Source organism: Colius striatus, chromosome 2 (assembly GCF_028858725.1).
Source record: "Colius striatus isolate bColStr4 chromosome 2, bColStr4.1.hap1, whole genome shotgun sequence".
In the NCBI taxonomy this organism is placed as follows: domain Eukaryota; kingdom Metazoa; phylum Chordata; class Aves; order Coliiformes; family Coliidae; genus Colius; species Colius striatus.
In genome coordinates this window covers 46,155,608-46,177,803 of record NC_084760.1, presented here as the reverse complement: position 1 = coordinate 46,177,803, position 22,196 = coordinate 46,155,608, and the positions used below count along the sequence as shown (strand labels likewise).

The 22,196-nt window shown below is 55.6% G+C and overlaps 1 protein-coding gene across 2 annotated transcripts; it reads left to right on the top strand.

Annotated features, from left to right (window-relative positions):
* The first annotated feature begins 4,339 nt into the window (after positions 1-4,339).
* ZNF395 (zinc finger protein 395) lies at positions 4,340-20,226 on the top strand. 2 transcript variants are annotated; one of them, XM_061990363.1, is made up of 10 exons: positions 4,340-4,391; positions 9,012-9,255; positions 11,123-11,370; positions 11,765-11,877; positions 13,144-13,379; positions 13,495-13,595; positions 14,985-15,249; positions 16,024-16,116; positions 16,713-16,816; positions 16,901-20,226. In XM_061990363.1, the coding sequence occupies exons 2-10, from the start codon at positions 9,022-9,024 to the stop codon at positions 17,010-17,012; spliced, it is 1,506 nt and encodes a 501-aa protein (XP_061846347.1). In that variant the 5' UTR covers positions 4,340-4,391; positions 9,012-9,021; the 3' UTR covers positions 17,013-20,226. The 2 variants fall into 2 exon arrangements, with proteins under 2 accessions (XP_061846347.1, XP_061846346.1); XM_061990362.1 differs by lacking the exon at positions 4,340-4,391 and adding an exon at positions 4,638-4,712.
* The last annotated feature ends 1,970 nt before the right edge of the window (positions 20,227-22,196 follow it).

Genomic DNA, 22,196 nt, shown 5'->3' with positions numbered 1-22,196 from the left:
CAAAACACTCTTTTTTGGTGACTGATGCTGATCCAGCACTCCCTCAGAAGTGTATATGAAACTACCAACATTACAGAGAAGGGTTCTCGTGGTGAATCGGGGAGAAATCACCTTCTGTATAAGGACTGTGAAGGACACGACTGGTGAGGCAGGGAGGGAGAACGTGCTAGAGCTCCCGAGTCACAAATACGGCAGGGATGATGAAGGAATGATCAGGCAGTAAACACCTAAGACAAAAGCTGGAGACACTTGAGGAAATTCCCCAGGCAAACAAAAGCAAGGAAGGTTTTCACGTACCAGGCCAGTCTCTGGTGAAGCTGCAGGGACAGGATGTGGCAGAGACTGAGCGAATTAAAAGGGTTCAAAGAGGGACTAAAGAAATTAATGGCTTAGAGGTGCATTAGTGCTATTAAACATGATAGGTGGATATTCTTCAGATTAAAAAGGGACCATTAAGCACAGAAAACCTTTCCACTCTACATGAAATGATCACAGTACACGATTTTAAAGGCCATTCTCATCATGATATAACCCTCATCCATGCTACCACACCGGACCGCAATCTCAGCAGAGATGCCAGAGGGGGGTAAACTCCCACATTTGGCCACAAACCTTCTTGTCTAGGGGTCACCTACACAGACATATTAATGGGCTTTATAAACCAGCATCAATCACATGACGTTTCATTGGTATACAAAGGAATTAGCTGCCTGGGATTGGGTGTCTGGGGTATTTAAGCAGTGGATCATGCACACATGCTGCTTTCACTGTATCACTCTAGGAGTACCACACCTACACCAAGTCTCTAACTGTGGGCTGTGTACTGGCATCTTTAGTACTTACTCTCCTCAAATTTAGCCTGTTGAGCTTGCTTTCAGCTGCAATTCAATGTGATATCAAGCCCCAAAGTCTGGTAATAAAGACAGAACTAGCACAATGGCAATTAGTAAAGCTGGGAAGAGAGGCCAAATCATGCGCTAAAGTGAGTTTTCCATGGATGAACTTCAGAAGATTTAGGACGGACGGTTGGTGGGTGCAGTTATTTACTCATTCTTGCACATTTATGGCTTGTTTGTTTGTTTAAAGGGGCTGTACACAGTTTTTTAAGACACAGAGTGAAGAAACGTCTCTGGGAGCAGGAAGCATCTGTGCCTGATGCTGTGGCTGCACCTGGGCTCTGGGTCTCCAGCCTAGTCAGGACAGGGCTTTCACCACTTATTTCCTTCTTGAACTGACAACAACTAAATATCTTTTCCCTCTTAATTTTAGCCAAACTTCCGCCTCTTTTAATAAAAAGATAAAGCAAAATGAACCGCGGCCCCCCACATGCCAACCCGTGGTCGAGCCCGCACCGGGCTGTACCCCGGGCTGTGGCAACAGCGGGACCGAGGGCAGCGCTCCCCACTCCCTCAGCAGGAACTCCCTCCGCCCCCAACCGAGAGGAAGGCGAGAAACAGGCACGCCGGGCCCTGACGGCCGCCGGGCCGCCCACGGGGTCCCCCTCACGGGCCCCGGGCCTCTCTCCACCCGTCCCACTAAGGGAGGGAAGGTCTCCGGCGCCAAACCACAACCTTCACCGGCTGCCGGGAAGGCGGCCAGCTGCTGGCACACCCCCCTCACCCCCCGGGATGGGATGGGATCGGATGGGATTGGGATGGGCCGGCCCGGGCCGGCGGCCGAAGGGAGGCGTGAGGCGCTTCCCGCCCCGCCTCAGCCGCTCCAGCTCGGCGCCGCGCTCGGCCGCAGCGCCGCGGAGGGGCAGCGGGGAGGCGGGACCTGGCCCGGCGGCCCGGCGCCATTGGCCGCCGCGCGGCGCCGCCTCCCGCCATTGGTCCCTCCCGGCTCGCCGCCGCCGCCCCGCCTTCCCCCGGCCGGCGGACGGGGGCGCGAACGTGCCGGGCGGGCTGTTCGCTGGCCGGGGGGCGCGCGCCGCCGCCACGTGGGGAGCTGCACGTAGTCAGGGCCGGCGGGGGGGGGGGGGAAGGGGAAGGGAGGGGAGGGCACGCGCTGTTCCCGCCAGCGCCGGGGCGGGAGGAGGGGGCAGGGGCAGAGGGAGGGGCGGCCGTGGCGGAGGGCCGGGGACGGACGGTCGTGGGGCGGCTGTGGGGTTTGGGGAGCCGCTGTAGGGCAGCGGTGTTGAGGGGAGGTGAGGGACGGTCGTATAGAGAGGTGAAGGGCAGGGTGTAAGGGCCTGCTGTGGGAGGGGGTGAGGTCTGTGGGGCAGTGGCGGTGAGGGTAGAGGAAGGGGTGCCATGGGTGGCCGTGGGGATGTGAGGGGCTGCCGTGGCTGGAAATGAGGCGTGGTCACGAGGGGCAGCAGCCATGCAGTGTGAAGGACCACCATGGGGGGAGATGAGAGGCAGCCGTGAGGGGTCAGTGTGGAGGGTGGCCGTGGGGAGATGAGCTATGGCTGCTTGCAAGGCCAGGAGAAGGTGACTGGCACCGCCTCCCTCTGAGGAACAGGGCTAAGGTGCGCCTGACACCACTCCCCATCTCCTTGCCCCCAGAGCAGGCAGGGGTCCAGAGCAGGTCCTACTCATTGCCAGCCCACCCTCCTCTCCCCGCCCGCCGGCTCCCACGTCCTGACCCTCAGGCCTGGAGGAGTGGCCAAGCTTGGCATGGGGCCAAGCATCACTGAGCCAATTAATTAACTGCCCAGGGAAGACTCTGCCAACGCTGTGTGGTGCCCTCCCAGCCCCCTGTCCGGGCCCGTTTAAAACGCCTCAACTCACACGTTGCAGCAGCACATCTCTGTGGAGGAAGCCGCCTCCTAACACGCGTGAGATTGCCGCGCAAGGTGCCCTCATCTGCATACGTCAGAACTCACTTTTCATCTTAACAGGTATTGACTTGGAAATCCAAGCCTTGAGGAGCTTGGGAGGACATTTAGGAGTGTTACTGGAAGCAGAAGATTTTGGGTGCTTTAGAGAAGGTACTTTACGTTTACTGGACAAAACAAAGTACAGATGCATTTATTGTTGAGAATTACTATAGTCCTCATACAGACAAGGCAGGTTTCATTTTATATACAAGTGGATGATAACCCATTTCTATCCCAATAATTTACCTTTGACAACTATAGCAAAATCGTGGTTGTGTTGTGCATATTAGTTGGTGGTAAAAATACACTCTTTTGTTTTGTTTGTTTGTTTGTTTGTTTAAGCTGGCTATAGGCCCAGCATTTTTCTCTGGTAGCTGACACACATTAAATGGCCTTGCCTGTACCGAGGTGTTAATGGGGATTACCTCAACAGTCTGGTAGTGAGTGACCCTTCTGACAGTGGGGAGGCATATTGGGGTTTTTTTATCCTGAGGGGTATGAATCAGTATTTGGGGCATCCCAAGTAAAGCCCAAAGGCATAGTGTTGGCTGCTGCATCCATTGCCATAACCTGCTATAAGGGGACAAGCAACAAAACTGGGCATTTTTTGTCACAGGGTACTCAGGAGTTGGGGCTTTGAGGAGGGAAATTCAGTGCCCCAAATGAAAGGAATTCTCCTTTATTGCTAAACAGATACCGTGAGACCAGTGAAGCTGCTCCAGCAGAAGAAAAACCTTTAAGGTTTGCATACAGAGAGTTGCAGTAGGCACTCAAGTCAGGGTCAATGTGATGTCCCCTTGAAATAAAGATAAATTAGGGTTAGAGTTTACTAAAAGTAAACTGAGAGGCTCCAGCTGCACAGACAGGACCCTTGGTAGGGGTAGAAGTGCAGTGGGGTGACAGGGAGCCCTGGCTCTTGGGCAAGAGGGTGACAGGGTGTGGGGCAGCCCGATGTCCTGGGCAGGAGGGTAGCAGGGAGCCCTGGCTCTCAGACAAGAGGGTATCGGGGTGCAGAGCAGCCCCAGCTCTTGGCCAGGAGTGTGACATGCAGCCCTGGCCCCACAGAAGCAAAAAGCCACGATGGCTAAAACTTAAAATGTATTTCGAAAAATGTTTTTTTGAGGCCAGTACAGTTTGGTAAGCAATAAGAGCGAGCATGAGCAGCCGGCATCCCCTGCCTGCCTCCCTCCCCCACCACTCGCCCGGCCGCGGCTGAACAGCGGAGCCGCGAGGGATATAAGGCCTTTCTCCGGAGCCCTGCCTGCCGGGAGCCGGCCCGCTTGGCGGGGAGAGCCGGGAGGGATATGCCCATCACCAACCTCCTGCCTGCCTTTCCCCTCCTGCGGAGGGGCAGGCGGGGAGTAGCGGCATCCGCCGTGCTGGAGCGAAGGAGCCCGGCGGGAGCGGCGGCCGGGCCAGGGCCGGGTGGCGGGGGCGTGCATTTAAAGGGAGCGGCGGAGCCAATGCGCAGGAAGGGGCTGAGCATGTGGGGAGGTTGTTTACACCAGCCCGGCCCCGGGAGCTTTAACCCGGCCGGCGGCGAGGCGCGGAGCGGGGCTCCCCGGACGCTGTGAGTAGCGGGGGCGGTGGGCATCCCCTGCCCGGCCTTGCTTCCCCCTCTCTCTCCCTTCTTTCTGTCTGGCATCGTCGGGAAAAAAAAAGAAAAAGAAGCTAAATATAATAATTAAAGCAAGAGAAAAAACGCGCGCGCGGGAGCGGCGGTTCCCGCCCGGCCGCGCCGCGCCTCCCCGGCCCCGGCTCCTCCCCGCCCCGCCCGGCGGGTCCAGCCCGGGGCCGCCGCGTACGTGAGCCGGCCGCGGCGGGGACGGGGATTTCAAAACAAGCTGCGGCGGGCGGAGGAGGGCGGGGGCAGGCGGGAGCCGCGCCGGAGGTAAGAGCCGCGCCGGGCCCGCTCTCCCGCCGTGCGACCCGCTTCCCAAGGGGCAGCCGGCTCCGAATTCCCCCCCCGCAACCCCTGCTCCCTCAGCCCCTCTTCGGGTCTCTGCCGTCCCCCGGTGCGGGCACCCCTTCCCCTGGGGCCTGCCCGCTGCATGCACATCGCTGCCCGCTGTTTCTATCCTTCCAGCCGCCCCACGGCCCCCCGTTGCATGCACACCCCCGCCTCCTGCATGCACAAACACCCCCCCCCCCCCCCATTGCAAATCCACCCCCCCACCCCGCTTCTTCCCGTGCATGTCCCGCCCAACCGAGGCCTGTGCCCGGTGCACGGCCCCCCCTTCCCGGTGCATGCCCCGCCCCCCCAGCTTGCCCGGTCCGTGTGTCCCCCCCTTCCTTCCCCGTGCATGTCCCCCGCCCGCCGCAGCCCGCCCCGCGCACACGTGCCCTGCCCGGTGCCGCCCTCCACGGCAGGCCCGGGCACACGCCTCCTCCTCCCCTGCCATCTTCCCCACGGGCCCTGCCAACCCCCCCAGCCGCGGGCCCCGTACACGCATGCACGCGTACATGCCGTGCATGTACTGCCCGGTCTGCTCCCGGTGCCCGAACGATGGCTTCAAGTCACACTCCGCCGGCACAGCTCCCAGAAAGCACCAAACTCCCGCCCTTTTCCTTCCTGACCGCCTTCGCTGCCGGCACGCAGCGGCCCGCCGGAGGCCGGGGAAGCGGCTCTGCCCGCGCCGGCATTCCTGCCTGCACCACAGAGCGCCTTTTTTAGCGGGGTGCGCGTTCTCCAAAAGCGTTTTTCCTTCGGGATCGCCGGGCGGTGGGTGAGGGTCTCAGTGAGCCCTTCCCGGCATCGGTACAGCGTGGCCGCGCCGTGACATGTCCGCGGGCGGAACCTAAGCCGGGGCGAGACTGGGAGGGAGCTCTTTGGGGAAGCGCCCGTTTTGTATTCGTGCCCGTGAGGGTTAGGTCCCGCTTGGGTTTGGCTCTGGCCAGGGGTCGGTAGCTCCTTGTTGCTTCTTGTTGTAATAACAGCCCAAACTTTGCAGAGGGCTCGGTTTGGTTATCTTGTTTCCCGGTCGTGTGTGCTGAGGAGCGCAGGGCTGGAGTCTGGTTTGTAAAAGGCTTTTGGGATGAAGAGGGGTTTTTTTGAGGGGAGGGGGAGGGCGCAGAAAAAGTGAAAAACTGGGGTTTGTTCGCAATTATTGCAGCATTTGGAGTCGCTTACAGGGTGGATTTTGCAGTCCGGGTTGCTGATCTGTGACCTGTGGCAGGAGTTAGCTGGATTCGAGGGAACCGACCAGCATTTATTCCTTTTTTTTAAAAAAAAGGGAGAAAGATGCGAGATGTGCTGTAATTGCACATTTTGGGGGGAGGGAATCTGTACTGGCGGTGCTGGTTGCTGCAGTACCATGGGGGCAGGAGCTGCCTGTCTCCCGGCAAACCCTGGACAAACCAGCTAGGGTGAATGCTGGGGCACCCTCCCCTCTTTGCCGTGGCCCCCAGACCTTCCCCGTTTGCCAGACAAGGCGCCTTCTCCTTTCCCAAACCTCTGCGGGGGCTTCGCTCCGCTGACGGCAGCGCCGATAGGCACAAGGGGCCGACGGTTTTCCCGGGCGAGAGCTGGGGGAGAAAAAACAAACCAAACCACCTCGTCCAAAATACACGCCCGGCATTGAAGCGAGGAATAATGTGTGCTCCGTGGCGGCTGTGACCCCCGCGGCGCGTGATTGCTAACAGCTGGGAGGGCTCGCCGTGGCCGGCAGCGTGGCCTCCCGGCTCCGCCTGCGCCGCTCACGCCCTCCCAGCTCCTGCTCCTCTTCTTGCTTTGTGTTTTGGGGCACGGCAGGGGAAGGAGTTGGTTTTTTTCCGACGTTGGCGTGTCACCCTCGGCCGTGGGCTGAGTGCCCAAAAAGGGATCTGGCATTCAAAGGTCTGCTGGAAGCAGGTGTGGCTCTGCAAAGTCTCTTTTGGGGAGGGTTTTCCTTCCCCCGGGTTGTGCCCGCGTCTCTCTCCTCCCTCCTGCTCCCCCCCCTCCCGGAATGGAGCGGGGAAGGAAAGAGAAGGCAAAAGGAAACCCCGAAGGAAATGAGAAGCAGCTTCCCCACCTTCGGCGCTGCCCTTCCCGCACCAGGCCACCCGCCAAACGCTGCCTTCAAACCGGCGTGTGCCGACTGGCAGGGAGGCGGCGCGAGATTCGGCGGTGGCACTGACGTCACCGCATCGCCTCCCCCGGCCCTCTGAGGGGCAGACCTCAAATCCCACTGCCCAGCATATCCGAGAGCAGTGTTTTCTGGTGATGCTGGAGGAAATGCGGTCTGGTGCTTAATGCCCCATGGCAGGGTGGAGAGGCTTTGTCACAGCTTCACTCTTGGGATTTGAGGCAAACCGCTGTGTCCGCCCTCACCAGACCTTTCGCTCTCCTTTGGGATGAGAAGTTCTGAGAGCAGAGCTTGTGGTCATCAGGAAACATGTTACATTGTGGGGGAAAAAAAGATGTTATAGGACAGAGTGGGCTCTGGAGCATCCCCTGGCATGTTCCTCAGACAGGGTGAGATAAGAGGGAAGCCGAAGGAGCAGCTTTGCTCAGCCATCCGCCTCGGCCTCTTTGATCCTGCTCTGGAGGGATGGTGGTGACAGCATCAGCCAGGTCCCTGTGCACTGTGGGACAGGCAGCCCTGGTGCGAGGTGCTTTCCCCAGCACACTTCTACCCATTTCACACCCACTCCTGCTCTTCCTGTTCTATTCTTTATGGCTCCTAAATAGCTGTTAATTTTCTACTTGGGGACAGCAGGATTAGGGGAAGGCCAAAGTGAGCGGAGTGCATAGAGTTATTCATAAAACCACTTGTTAATCTCGGGTGTCCTTTGAAGCGGGACATGGTTCGGAGTAACCCTTCCTGGGATGGTCGGAGGTGAGGAGGAGCAGCGAGCTCCAGGTATCACAAAAAGAGTTGTGTTTGATGTGCCGTTAAAACGCCGCCGCTTCCTGACGGGGAACCGAGCCTCCCTCACGTGAGGAGGGGGAGGGTCAGGGTGCAAGCGCCTGGCAGCTCCAGCTTAATCTTCCTTCTTGCACAAGCAACAGCTCCTCAGCTCCTCGGACTTGGACTCTCTGTCGTCCAGGTTGTGCTCCAACCCAGACAGCTGACAAATAGACACCCGCAGTGCCCAGCCAGCTGGGTGACGCTCGCTGATGAGCCCAGGCCAGGTGGCAAAGGTGACTGGTTTGTTGGTGTGAAAGCACGTGGCTTTTTTTGGTGCACCCTGAGACATGAGGCCACACACCAATCCTCTTGTCTCCTCTCCCTCCTCCTGAAGCCTAGGCATACTTGTCACCTTCTAGCCTTGCTGCAGCACGTGTTCATGCTTCTTGTGCTCCTTGGAGAGGGTGTTGCAGTGGAAGAGACATTGGGAGGAGGATGGATGGAATGGAGGAGGACAGTGTGTGCTGCTGGAGCCATCGGATTTATCAGGGCTGAGTGCATCGTCTGTCCCTGTGCCTGATTGTCCTTTGCTTTTAAGGAAACCTTTAAACACTTTTTTTCTTTTAAAATGGCAGTAAAATCTGTAAACCCAAAGAAACAAGCTGGACAAGCTGCTCTCTGGATGGGCTAGCTAGCAGAGCCACATCAACACGAGGAAAACCTGTGTCAGAGGAAAGGGGAATTATTTCGGTGGTGAAAACAGGTTAAAGATAGTTAGAGAGAAATATTTTAGGATAAGAATGCTCCTGTTGTGTTGCCAGACTGACCCTGGGAGTGCTGGGTATGAGCTGCAAGCTTGGAGAAACCTCTCTCAAAAAGCACAAGAGCTGTCATAAAGGGGAGCATTGGGGTGCCGTTGAGAAGGGGTGCTGGCTTTTGCTGCCAGAGAACTTTCCTCCCTTTCCAGGACACGGGCAGGCAAGTTGCAGGACTGTGCTGGCCACGGGCCCAAGTCTAGAGGTCGTGGTTGAAGAGCACCGGTGGCGGGTCTCAGTGTGACAGGCGGGAATAGCCGCAGTGGCCCCGAGTGCATGCACCAGTGGCAGCTTTAGAGGGGGCTCTGGGCTCCGAGGGCTGTCCTTACTGTGTCTGTGGAGTTTCCTTTAGGCTACCTCATCCCTTTTTTTTGTTTCCAGAGGGGCTTAGAAATGACCATAAGGAAAAGAGCTGCAGGGTCAGAAGAGCTCCATGTCTTCAAGGGGTCTCGACACCAGGGGCTGCTGCTGCTGGGGGAGGAGACACCAGTTGAACATCATGGTCCCGCACTGGAGGTGACATCCCCATGTGTTTTTCTTCCATAGTGTGTCCGAGATGGCGAGTGTGCTGTCCAGGCGCCTGGGGAAGCGCTCCCTGCTAGGCACGCGTGTCTCTGCCCCTGGTGCCTTGGCCGACGGGGTGCTGGTGGCCACCCAGATCCCCAGCTTTCAGCCCGACCTCAGCCAGGCGTCAGCCCACGCGGTGGCACGAGAGGATGGAGCCCATGTGCCATCTGCAGAGGAGAGCAGCCAGGCACTCAGGTTCCCCAGCCCTGGTCCCCAGCAGCAGGTACGTAAGGAGGCTCTCGGTGTCCTTGGCTGGGGGAGCAAAGTCCCGGGGCTCTCCTGATGTGAGGGGCAGTAGGGGGTCTGTAATTACTGAGAGCCGTTAGTGGGTGTTGACATTAGCGCACTCAGCACTGGCTGTGCCTGGTGGGTTTGGATCGTCCTTCTGCAGATGTCTCCAATCTTGGTCAAAAGTGGCTGTCCAGAGGACCTGACGTTTCCCTCCAGCGTTCTTCAACTGTCTGAGCCTAAGGGGGGTGGTTTTTATCCATTTGGTGACTCCTAGTGGACTTCTCTTCCATGAACTCATCCTCTCTCTCCTTAACCCCCAATCACACCTAAAGAGAAGTGGCAAGGAGCACCCCCAGCTTAGTCCCAATGGCGATGAGATGTGTGGCTAAGAGCTTGGTCAATGGTGTGGATGTGTGTGGTGAAGAAGCTCTTAGAGAAATGCAACGGCTTGTCTAGAAAGGAGATGTAGTCCATCAGGACCCTGCCATTTCTTGTGCCCCGGGCTCCTGATGCTTAGGAGAGTCGTGCCTTGTCCTTAGGGATACTGCCTGGGTGAGAGAGCAGTGCATGCTCACGAGCCTGCCAGCCTGGTTCCTGTTAACAGCTGGACAGGCAGCACTGTCTGAGGAGAGCCACGAGCGACTGACGCAGAGCCTGTTTCCTGGCTGCTACCTGCAGAACTGTAAAACCTTTTCTGGGCAGAGTTTGTGAAATGGAGTGTAAATAAGGCCTCTGTTTGGTTTTCTGACTCCTCCTTCCCCCTGCCTGTTAACCACAGGGCAGTGAGAGTTGTTTTCTCCTACATGCTCTGCTGTGGAGGATTTTGTTTGCTTGCTTTGCTCCTGGGGATAGCTCAAAAATAGTGATGGGGTGCATTCACCTCCCAGCGACGTCTGGGACCTGTGCAAAGCCAGAGATGTCAGCTGCTTGTGCCATGCATGATTCCCCATGTGATTCACGGGGAAGCCTTGCTCCTTGTTTTCAGAAAGTAGGGTCGGCATCTTCTGTGTCCTGATCCTTGCCCTGATCTCCTTAACCCTGGTCCTGCTGTGGGTGGCTTTTTCTGCCACGGTGTTTCTGCTGGAGGTCTCACCCAAAGTGGTCTCACAGGCTTCTCCCCAGTCAGGGTTTGGGTGCATATGTCCATCCTGTATTGGCTTCTTGGTACGACACCTGTGGTGCTTCCTTAAACAGATGTTCCTGTTCTTATAAATAGCCAGAAACACGTGAAGCATCTTTCGACACAGATATTTTTACATTAACAGAAATAGGCTCCTGGGTGGTAGTTAGTGGTGGGAAGCTGCCCATAAGGAGGAGTTTGAGACTGTGAAGAAGAAGGTGAGGTTTGCCCATCTCCTTCCCCTGCCCGAAGGAGCCAAGTTTCACTTCACCTGGGAAACCTCCATTTCTTCATCTCCCTCCAGCTTTTAATTCATCAACATACTTTGCCAGGGTGTGTAATAATTTTGGGAGTCCTTGCAGCAGGATGGCATGAGGACAAAGCCAAAGCAGACAAATTAATCAGAGAGAAGCCCACCCAATGTCACCATGCTCAGACAGGCAGCTGATAGTGGCTCGGGAAATCCGTCACCTTGGGATTACTGGAGTTGGGAAGAGCAGATCTCTTGGTGGTGGGGTTGGGAAGAACCCTGGCCACGCTTTTGGTTTGCTGTGATGGGAGTCTGAAGTCCAAGCCCTTCAGGATGGGCTCTGCCTTTGTCCTAAAGCCCTCTTGTGGCCTCCAATGTGGGAGGAGGAGGGATCCCCTAGCATTTGTACTGCAGTGAGACTGATGTTCCCTGGGAGCAATGAGGAGGAGGCAGGTAGCACAGACAAACCTCCTCTTGTATCATTTTCAGGTCCTCGTCACCTACAATGGACAGGAGGGTGCTGGCCTTGTGGAGCAGCACAACGCTCTGTGCGACAAGGTGAAGGTGCTGCTGCCCGAGCAGGACCCGCAGGCGTGCTGGAGGGCACAGGACATGCAGCAGGCCCCGCTCCAGCCTCCAGCTCCACTCCAGCCTCTCTCCCTGCCCACAGCCAGCGGGCCCAGCCCCGCCGAGGCTCTGCACAGATCCGTATCCAGCAATATCGATGTTCCCAAGAGGTTCGTGCCTGTGGCTGGTGGTATCTCACTTGATGGGGGGTGGGGAGAGAGGGGCCCTTGGTGGCTCTGGCAGCGCTCGCGCTTGGTTTTACAGCAATGGAACGAGTGGTGATGCTGGGATGTATCTGCCTTCCCAGCCTGCGATTAACCACAGGATGGTTAAATTTAGGATTAAGGGGATTTTATGGTTTTTTTTCTTTTAAATGGGGATAAATCACCCGTGCCAGTAGTTTAAAAATGACTCCAAGTCTATGAGGGAGCCAGTGGGGGTGAACCTGCACTACTGCTGCAGGTTGTGCTGCCCTTTGGGTGCCCGGTGGCTCCCCAGGTTGTACCCAGGCTGTTTCTCTGCTTTCTGCTCCGCATGTTTCACATCTCTTCCTTCATGGCACAGGAAAGCTGACGCCGCTGTGGAGATGGATGAGATGGTGGCAGCCATGGTGCTGACCAGCCTCTCCTGCAGCCCTGTGGTGCAGAGCCCTCCTGCCAGTGAGAGCGGCATCCACCGTGAGTGTGTATTTTCAAATGTACATATTTATACTTAGGAAAAAAACACCTGAAACAAAAGATATGGAGGAATATGCTGTGTCCTTTGGATTTCAGTGCTGGGGCACTTGCTGGCTGCCTTGTTGTTTTTATGCCTAGTGCCAAGTACCTGCTGGTACAGGGATGCCCAAGGCTGGAGATGGCACCAGGGTCATAGAATGAGAGAATCCTTTCTGCTGGAAAAGACCTTTAAAATCGTCGACTCCACCACCTCCCCTCACAGTGCCAAGCCCACCACTAACCCATGTCCCTCAGCACCTCAGCTACACGGCTTTGCAATAGCTCCAGGGATGGGGACTCCACCAGCTCCCTGGGCAGCCTGGGACAGGGGCTGACAACCCTCTCAGGGCAAAAGTTCTTCCTCAGCTCCAATCTAAACCTCCCCTGCTGCAACTTGAGGCTGTCTCTTCTTCTCCTGTCACTTGTTACCGGAGAGAAGAGACCAATTCCCACCTTGCTACAGCCTCCTGTCGGGTGGTTGCAGAGAGTAATCATGTCTCCCCTCAGCCTCCTCCAGACTAAATAACCTCAGTTACTGCAGCTGTTTCTCATCCGACATATTCTCCAGACCCTTCCCCAGCTCCACTGCCCATCTCTGGACACATTCGGCACCTCAGTGTGTTTCCTGTTGTGAGAGGCCTAAAAATATACTTTCTTGTAGCGAGGGGTCATGTCAGAGCCCAGAGGTTGCAGCACCAGTTGGGGCCAAACAAGCCGGCATGCCCCTGGCTGCGTGGTGGGGGTAACCTTGCTCTCTGCAGCAGTCCTGGGGGACAGGGGAGCCCCGTGCCGGAGTCCTGGGCCTGGGGAGCACCACCCGGTCACTCCTTTTTTTAGAGGCAGTTTCATTCCCAAAGAGTCAAATGCAGTTGGAGGGATAAAAATAACCCTGTGGAGCTGTGGGAAATGTGTGTGCCCCGGTGCTGGCAGCTCGCCATGTGCCGGCTGTGCCCGCGGGGTTGCACCAGTGCCAGGGAGGATGGGGAGGGGAAAAAAAATCCAAGGGATAAACGACCAATAATTGGGAGCTGGCACTGAATGAAGGTGCAAAGGCTTCACCTTGCCAAGTCTGGGTTTGTTGCTTGGGGTTTTTTTAATAAATAAATAAATAGATGCCAACTATTGCTGTGGGTTATCCAGCCTCAGGGCAGATCTCTGCCTTGGGGGGTTTGGTTGCCCTGAGCTGAAGGTGACCGCACAGTGACAGCCTGCATCCCCTCCCCGCAGCCTCACGGGTGGCCTGCGATCCCTGGAAGGAGAGCGGTGACGTGTCTGACAGCGGCAGCAGCACCACCAGCGGGCACTGGAGTGGGGGCAGCGACATCTCCACCCCTTCGCCCCCACACCCTGCCGGCAGCCCCAAGTATTCGAGTGAGGCCCTGAGCTCCCCACAGCTGGACGACGGCTTCGAGACCGACTCTGACCCCTTTCTCCTCGATGAACCTGCTCCACGCAAGAGAAAGGTATTGCTGCTAGGGGCTGGTCCCAGCCCTGGCGGGGTGGCTGGAGCTGAGCCGTCATCCCGTGGAGGGGACGCCGCCAGCAGGGAGGGAATGACATGGGCTGTCTGTCCGACAGAACTCGGTGAAGGTGATGTACAAGTGCCTGTGGCCAAGCTGCGGCAAGGTCCTGCGCTCCATCGTCGGCATCAAGCGGCATGTCAAGACCCAGCACCTCGGGTAAGGCCAAGTTTTCACCTTCCCGGTCCCTGCCTGTGGGCTCTTGCCCCTGTATCATTTGCAATTCCTGCAGTAAATATCCCCACTATCAGAGATACCAACCTTTCATCAATACTTATAAGTACCTAAAGGGTGGGTGTAGGGCAGATGGAGCGACACATTTTTCTGTTGTCTCCAGTGACAGGACAATGGACATAAGCTGGAAAACAAAAGCTTCCACTTAAACACAAGGAGAAACTTGTTTGGTGTTGAGGTGAGGGAGCCCTGGCCCAGGCTGCCCAGGGAGGGTGTGGAGACTCCTCCTCAGGAGGTTTCCAAACCTGCCTGGACACGTTCCTGTGCCCCCTGATGGAGGGGAACCTGCTTGAGCAGGGGCTTGGGCTGGTTGAGCTCTGCAGGGACCTGCCAACCCCCACCATCCTGGGATTCTGTGTGCACTGAGCTTGGCAGTTCTCAGCCATGTCACTGAAGCCACTTCACCTTCAGGGTGCACAGGGCTTTCTGGGAGGCACACGAGCCCCATTTGGGCTTTCAGGACTGCCCAGCTCAGGTATGTGTTTTGCAGTGGGGCAGTTCAGGGTCCACACGAGCTCCTGGGCAGAGGCAGAAAAGCCCCAACCTGGCTGTGTTTCACAAGCTGTGCCTGCTGCAGCGGTGGCTGGCTCCAGCTCAGCCACCAGGGCTGGCACGGGCACCTGTGTGCCAGCCCAGAAGTGACAACCCCTTTGGCAGTTTTTGTTTTATCTTGATTTCCTGTGAATTCCTCCCAAAACCCCCATTGTGTGGAGAAAATGTTCTCCCCAAAACCTGCCAGGGTGTGAGGATCAGCTTTGCTGTGTGCTGCTCCTCTGGCCCCCTATTGCATTTGTCACCCCAGCCCTAGTTTTCTGCTTTTGTCCATGTTTTTTGGAATGCATTTGTATTTTTCTCCTCCTCCCTTGCAAAGGTGAACGCTGTGGGAAAGGGAGGGAGAGGACAGGACAGAAGGGCTGCGATGCAGCAGGCAGCGCTGGACTGCCATCCAGTGCCCGATAAAATAATACACAAAACTTCGGGGGCTGGTTCCTCCTCTTGAGTGATCTGCGGGGCTTAATGACCTCGACTGGAAGCGAGCAGGGGCTTTTCAGCGGTGCCTAGCCAACGTTCCAGCTTTTTTAAAGGCCTCGAAAGAGGGATTGATGTTCCTTGAAACCGCTGCAGAGGCAGTGGCTGCGGGGGCAGTAGCTGTTGCTGATCACAGCCGACATGACGCTTTGGAGCCCGGGCAGGGAGCTGCTCTGCTTGGGAAGGCGAGATCACTCTCCCCGAGGAAACCGGGGTCGTCTCACCTTCCCTGAGATGGAAAAGGGGCCGCCTTTTTCACTGCTGTCCCACTTTCCTCCCCGGCAGGGACCGCGCAGACTCTGACCAGCGGAAACGGGAAGAGGATTTCTACTACACCGAAGTGCAGGTGAAGGAAGAGCCGGCGCCGGAGGCGGCCGCCGCCACCAGCCCCACGTCTGTCTCCGCCCCCATCATCATCCAGCAAGCGCTGGCGAAGCCCGAGGCGCTGGTGGTGGAGCAGCCGGTGCTGGAGCCTGCCCTGGCCAGCAGCGCCCTCAGCCAGTCCGCCCCCGGCTCCTTCTGGCACATCCAAGCTGATCACGCCTACCAGGTGAGTTGATGGCATGATCCAGTTTGCTCAGCAAAGTCCCTGCCGGGGTGTTCTATTGCCAGAGGTACAGAGAGTCACCATCCCTGCCTGACTGCACTTCAGCCCTTGAGCAACAGTCTTTGTTAAAGCCTGGTGAAGGGGCTCGTGTGCTTCTGCCGTGCCTGTTGCAGGGCTGGGGGGAGCTTTGGGCCTCTGCTCCCTTCCGCTTCCCCTGGGCTGGTATGCAACACACCCTTCTGCTGGCAGATAACACAGGGCTGGAATGCAGCCGTGGCTCTGCTGCACCCTCACTGGGGCACTGGCCTCTGAGGCACATGGGAAGCCTTGGGACTGTGAGCAATGGCCCCATGGGCACCCTGGGCCCTTGTCTTGGGGGCTGCTTGAGAGCCGAGCACAGCAAGCTGATGCAGGGACAGGATGTGCAGATGCACAAGCTGCATGTATATCCATTGGCATCCCAGGGAACGGATGGGACATCATCTAAAAGCAGAAAAACTACATAAATAGCTGCAAAAATCTGTTCCCACTGACGAAGGGTGGTGCATGTGGTTTGGTCTTGCAACCAAAAGCAGTTGTGCCCTGGTGAAGGGTGACACGGTGTGTGTGTTGTGCCTCATGTTAGCAGGAGGAGAGGTTGCACAGGGTTTTCTATCTCACCTCCAATGCTCCCAGTTTGAGGTTACTCCAGGCTGGTCTTTGCAGGGAGGTAGATGCCTGTGAGGTGGCATGTGAGAACTGGGGGCTTCCAGGATTAATTCTTCTTTTCCCTCACAGGCATTGCCCTCAATCCAAATTCCAGTGTCTCCCCACATCTTCACCAGCATCAGCTGGGCCACTGCCACCTCGACCCTCCCATCCTTGTCACCGGTGAGTCCTGCATTGAGTGTTTCCTCCTTGTCCTTATGGGGTGCAGGGTTGGGCCAAGAGATGAAGGGACTTCATCTCCACTTCTTTTCTCCCCACTTCATACATTTGAAGACTTGTCTGGAGCACAAGTCTTACGAGGAGTGGCTGAAGGAGCTGGTTTATTTAGCCTAGAGGAGACTGAGGAGAGACGTGAACACTCTGCAACTACCTGAAAAGAAGTTGTAGTGGATCAGTTGCTGCTCCCAAGTAATGAATGACAGGACAAGAGGGAATGGGCTCAAGTTGTCCCAGAGGAGGTTTAGATTGGAGCTGAAGAAGAGCTTTTCCCTGAGAGGGTTGTCAGCCCCTGTCCCAGGCTGCCCAGGGAGTTGGTGGAGTCCCCATCCCTGGAGCTATTGCAAAGCCGTGTAGCTGAGGTGCTGAGGGACATGGGTTAGTGGTGGGCTTGGCAGTGTGAGGGGAGGGGGTGGACTCAAGGATCTTGAAGATCTTTTCCAACCAGAATGATTGTGTGATTCGGATTTGTAAGCTGGGGCAGCCGTTGGGATGGGGACCGTGTTGTCTCATGTGCCCTTGTGACCCCCAATCCCCTGCAGGTTCGGAGCCGCTCACTCAGCTTCAGCGACCCGCAGCCCCCGACGCCGCTGCTCAAGTCCCACCTGATTGTCACCTCTCCACCCAGGGTGTCCGTGGGCGCCAGGTGAGGGTCCTGCCAGCCCTGGGGGGTAGATAAATGGAACCTGGGGACATACCCCACCAAAAATTCCGCTCTTCCCTCTTACAGGAAAGTCCGTGGTGAAGCCAAAAAGTGCCGTAAGGTGTATGGCATCGAGCACCGGGACCAGTGGTGCACGGCTTGCCGGTGGAAAAAAGCCTGTCAGCGTTTCCTGGACTGAGCGCAGCACCGCGGTGCCGCCACCTTCCCCTGCTCCCGCCTGGGGAGCACCCGAATCCCTCACTGCTGCAACCAGGGACCTCGGAGGTACCTCCTGGCACCCCAGAAGACGCCTCCAGAGCTGCGTGTAAATTCCTCCTTCTGTATATTGTACATCTTGATGGGTTTGCCCTTTTTTTGTAAGAAAAAACACTTTTTTCTGCTATTTTTTGGTTTTTTTAAAGAACCTGAAGAATAATTTCCCTTTGTACAGCAAAAGCTGGGGCTGGGAGGGAGGGAGGGACAGGCTGGTTCCTCAGAGTCTGGAGGAGATTGTAGGTGATCTGGAGACCAAAAGAGCTTCCTGCACTTTCCCAAATCAGCCCTAAAATCTCCCACACTGTGGCTGGGGTGAGGCGTGGCACAGCTTTCCCTGCTCCCGTGAACTACCTAGAAAGTGCAAAGCCCTCGTGGCCTTTGAGGCAGGGGAGGCAGTGACCGCTACAGCTTTAAAAAAGAAGAATGCCGGTGGGTTGCTGCGAGCAGGGCAGACATCAGGGGTTTCTCTCCTCACAGGGATGTGTCTTTGCTCATGATGTTTTTGGAGGCATTTGAGGGCCGAAAGAAATCCTAATCAGGGAAAAGTGAGGAGAATTTTTAAGGTGTAACCTGTAGCTCCTTCTCATTTTAGGCTTTGTGAGTCTGCTTAGCTCCGTAACGAGTCCACATCATGGCCCTCACTGTGTCTTTCAAAACTAGGCTTGAGCAGTTTTGTTTCTCTCCTCATGAATGATTCCACTAGCTGGGAGGACTGGGAAGGCTTTCCCTTAGGTTCACCTGATTCAGCAAAACACTTCCCCCGTTGCTTTTGAATCCCAACAAGCCAGGTGGGAGTCAGTTTTCTGACTTCCAACCTTTAAAAATCTATCTTTACCCAACCCAGATTGCTGCTGGTTTCTTGTCATGGCTCTCCCACCTACACCAACGTGGCCGGCGATGGGACGGGCAGCAGGATTGCCGTTCACCCTCTCTCCACTCATGTGGATTTGTAGTATTTTACTTTGCTCTGTTTCTGGCAATCCTGGGCAATAACCCCCCACCATCCATCTGACAGCAATCCCTGCAGGCAGTTTGAGCCCGCTGTGTTTTTAAAGACCCAAATTTCCTTATAAATACAAAACAAGTGTTTGGGAGAGTCTGATCCTGCTCCCCAATCACTGCCAGCCTGAAGGGATAAGGTGGGCAGACAGAGCAACTTGAGATATGTTATCTAATGGTTCCTTTGTAATGATGAATCGTCCCACAACCTGAATGTCTCTCTGCCATCCGACTGGTGGTTGCAAAATTTGGCAGCTAGAAAGGAAGAGCAGAGTGGAACCTGCAGGGTTACATCCCCAGGTGGATCTGGGCAGCTCCTGGGGCTCAGATCCTGGGGAAGAGGAGAGATGTTGCTCCTGGAGAGCCTCTGGCTCAGGCTCCAGTCCCCATTGGAGCGTGGCGTTAGGACTGAACTGTCTGGAACAGCCCTTTCCCTTCCTGCTGCTGTTGGAGACTCTTTGCCACGCTCCAGGGTTGAGCATTTTCTTGCCAGAACACTTTCCCAGAGCATGTCAGGTTCTGCATCCGCAGCCCTGTACCAGTGGAACCGTGGGGGGAGTTGTTGCAGTGCTTGGTGTCTGTCCTGCTTCTTCCCTTCCTTTCAGGGCCCCATGGTGCTGGCTTTTCAGTGATGCTGGAGTTGCTGGGGGCTTTGGGAAGCCCAGCAGCCGCTCACTGCATTCTGATCTTAAAAGTAATTCTGCAAAACTGAGGCTGGAAGCAGCACCCAGGGCATGGAAGGAGAAGGAAAAAAACCAAAGGGTGAATTTGTGTTTTCCTCAGACCTTGTGCCTTTCCCTCACCCCAACTCGGAGAGATGCTGGCAAGACTGGAGAGTTTAATTGTTCCTTTTTAAACCCTTTCTGCCTCAAGGAGCATAGTGCAGTGCTAGATCTGGATCAATCACTCAGGAATTGTCAAAGCAAGCCATGTGGGGTGCAGCATCATCCCAGCCCCAAGGGGGTTCATTCCATAAATGGGATCCATTCCCCAAAACCAGGGTGTGGCAGCAGACCCTCACATCAGGGTTTTCGCTGGTGGGAGCTCAGGTGTTGGAAAAACAAAACAAAAAGAACTTTAAGCAGAGAGATGCTTTTTATTTTATAAAGAAAAGGCAGAAGAAAGGTGTTTGATGGCTTTGGAACACACAGGAGTGCAGCATCCCTGTGTGGGATGGGCTAGGGGGATGTCCCCCTCAGTAAATGAGGGGAACACGGCCCCTCTGGCCCTACAGCACTTGCAGGTGGTGGGATGGGGTCTGCCCTCCTAGGAGTGTTTTATATTGGGGGTAGAGGCACAACCAGCTGCTTGGCCAAGGGCTTTTGCGGTACGAACTTGCTCGGGACAGGGTTGTCCTCCTGCTCTGGGCTCTTTTCTCTTGTTATTTTTTAATGGAGGAACTGATGCAAGGTGGGTTGGAATTTTTGGTTGGGGTGTATTTTGGAACATTTTCCACCTTTAAAACAGAAAACCTCGTGTTTTTGCAGAAATGACAGCAGGTTCCCGCCCTGTCATGTTGGGTTGATTGGTATTGGATACACATACATATAAATATATATATTTTTCTCCATTCCCTATTTTTTCCCTTTCCTATTATTTTTTAACTCACTTCCAACTGCCTCCTGACTGTCAGACTTTTCCTCTCAGACACTTGACAAGAAAACTCCTCTTCAACCCCGACCTGTAAATCCATCTCGGAGAGTTTTCCCTCCAACACCCGCTGTCTCCTGGCACGTGTATATGTATGTACATAGGAACCAATTAATTGGGCACTAAGTAATTAGGAGCTGCTCCTCACCTTCCCCTTTCCCCCCCCCAGGCTTTTTCCAGCCCATCCCATAAGACAAAAGCAGTCGGTTTACTGCAGGGTAACCCCCAAGAGACTTTTTGGGGGAGTGGTTGGGGAAGGGTTTGGGGGACACCTGTCACAGTGGCCGTGCCCCTGTGGGGCCATTGGTCACCCGACTGAGCGGTGACAATGCCATTATCAAGTGAAATTGTTACTCTTTTTGTCTTGTTGAAGCTTTTTCTCAGCTGTCTTCCGAGTATTATTTTATTGTAAAAAAAAACCCCAAACAAACAAAAAGGAGAAAAAAAAAGTTATGAGATTTTAAAAAAATGTGAAATGTTAAATTTTTACAGCAGCAATATGAAATATATTTTATAAGAAATAAAAAGAAAAGTTGCCTGGTAGCTCTCTGGCTCAGTCTTGTCTTTGCAGCCCATATTGCAGGGGTTGCTCCCCTGGTTCCCCGCTCCACCTCCCCATGTCCCCCGTACTGAGGTGGGGGCACTTTCTGGCTTGACTCTGTGATGTTCTTTCATCTCCTTGCAGCTCAACCCTTTCTGGCACCACTAGATAGCAGTGTCTGCCTGGTGCTGGCAGGGCTGCTCCCACACTCTCTTTGGGTTTTGTTTTTCCCGCTAAACCCCTGAATTCATAAAATCTTTGTGGTTGGAAAAGACCTTTAAGAAGGCCATCAAGTCCACCCCCTCCCCTCACAGTGCCAAGCCCACCACTGACCCATGTCCCTCAGCACCTCAGCTACACGGCTTTGCAATAGCTCCAGGGATGGGGACTCCACCAGCTCCCTGGGCAGCCTGGGACAGGGGCTGACAACCCTCTCAGGAAAAAAGTTCTTCCTCAGCTCCAGTCTAAACCTCCCCTGGGGCAACTTGAGGCCGTTTCTTCTCCTGTCACTCACTGGGGAGAAGAGACTGACTGACCCCCACCTCACTACAGCCTCCTGTCAGGGACTTGTAGAGAGTGATCTTGTCTCTCCTCAGCTTGCTCCAGGGCCCTCAGCCCCTCCCCAGCACACTTGTGCTCCAGCCCCTTCCCCAGCTCCGCTGCCCGGCTCTGGACACGCTGCGGCCCCTCAGCGTCCCTCTGGCAGTGAGGGGCCCAACACTGAACACAGCACTCGAGCTGCGGCCTCACCAGGGCCCAGCACAGGGGACGGCCACTGCCCTGGGCCTGCTGCCACACCACTGCTGATACAAGCCAGGGTGCCACTGGCCTTCTTGCCCACCTGGGCACGCTGCTGCCTCATCTTCAGCCGCTGGCACCAACCCCCCAGGCCCTTTCCCTGCCGGCAGCTTTCCAGCCCCTCTGCCCCAGCCTGGAGCGTTGCCTGGGGTTGCTGTGGCCCAAGGGTAGGAGCCGGCCCTTGGCCTTGTTAAACCTCATCCCATTGGCCTCTGCCCATTGCTCCAGCCTGTCCAGGGCCCTCTGAAGAGCCTTCCTGCCCTCACACACATCTACACTCTCTCACAGCTTCGTATCATCTGCAAGCTGACTGAGGGTGCCCTCGATCCCTCATTCGGAACATTGATACTTCAATTTTTCCCACTGGAAGCTGCAGGGAGGGAAGGGTTTAATGTACTGAACCTACTTTTAAATTGTTGTCCTGCCATGAGGGCCTCCGGAAAGCCTTTCATCCAGGAGCACTCCCTTGCTGCAGGTCAACTTTTGAGCTGAAAAGCTGCCTTTCTTGCCCCAAAAAATCCTGCAGAAGTAACCTCTCTGCCCAGAGACCATTGTTAACCCAATCTGGGAGAGCTCCTGCAAGGTGAGCCCGCGAACTTTCACCTCGCCATGGGGCTGATGGAGGGCTGTGAGTACAGGCACCAATGGAAAATGGACCAGGGGGCAATGGAGTGAGGCCCAAATTCTCTTTCTCTCTCTTCAACTCTAAAATCCCTTTTTCCCTCTCCCTGATCTGTTTTTGGCTGTGGGGCACATATGCAACTACCCCAACCTCCCTCCCACCGGTCATTCAACAACAGCCCACACAAGGTGAGATTTCTCCCACCCTAAAAGCCCCCACTCTGGAAATAATTTACAAAGTTTACAAAAATCTCCCTGAACCCAAACTATTCCCCCCTCTGACTGGGCGATTGGCTCCTCCTCCACCATGGCAAGGGAGGGGGCAGTGTCCACCCAAGTGACGGTCGCCAGTCGCAATTATATCGTAGAAACAGTAAACTAATTTATTAATCCTTTTGCTATGTACAAGTTTAATGGAGAAATCTTTGTATGAAACAACTAAAAAGAACAAGATCTGGAATTATTAATGGTTTTCTCTAGTTTTTTCTCTCTGTTGTG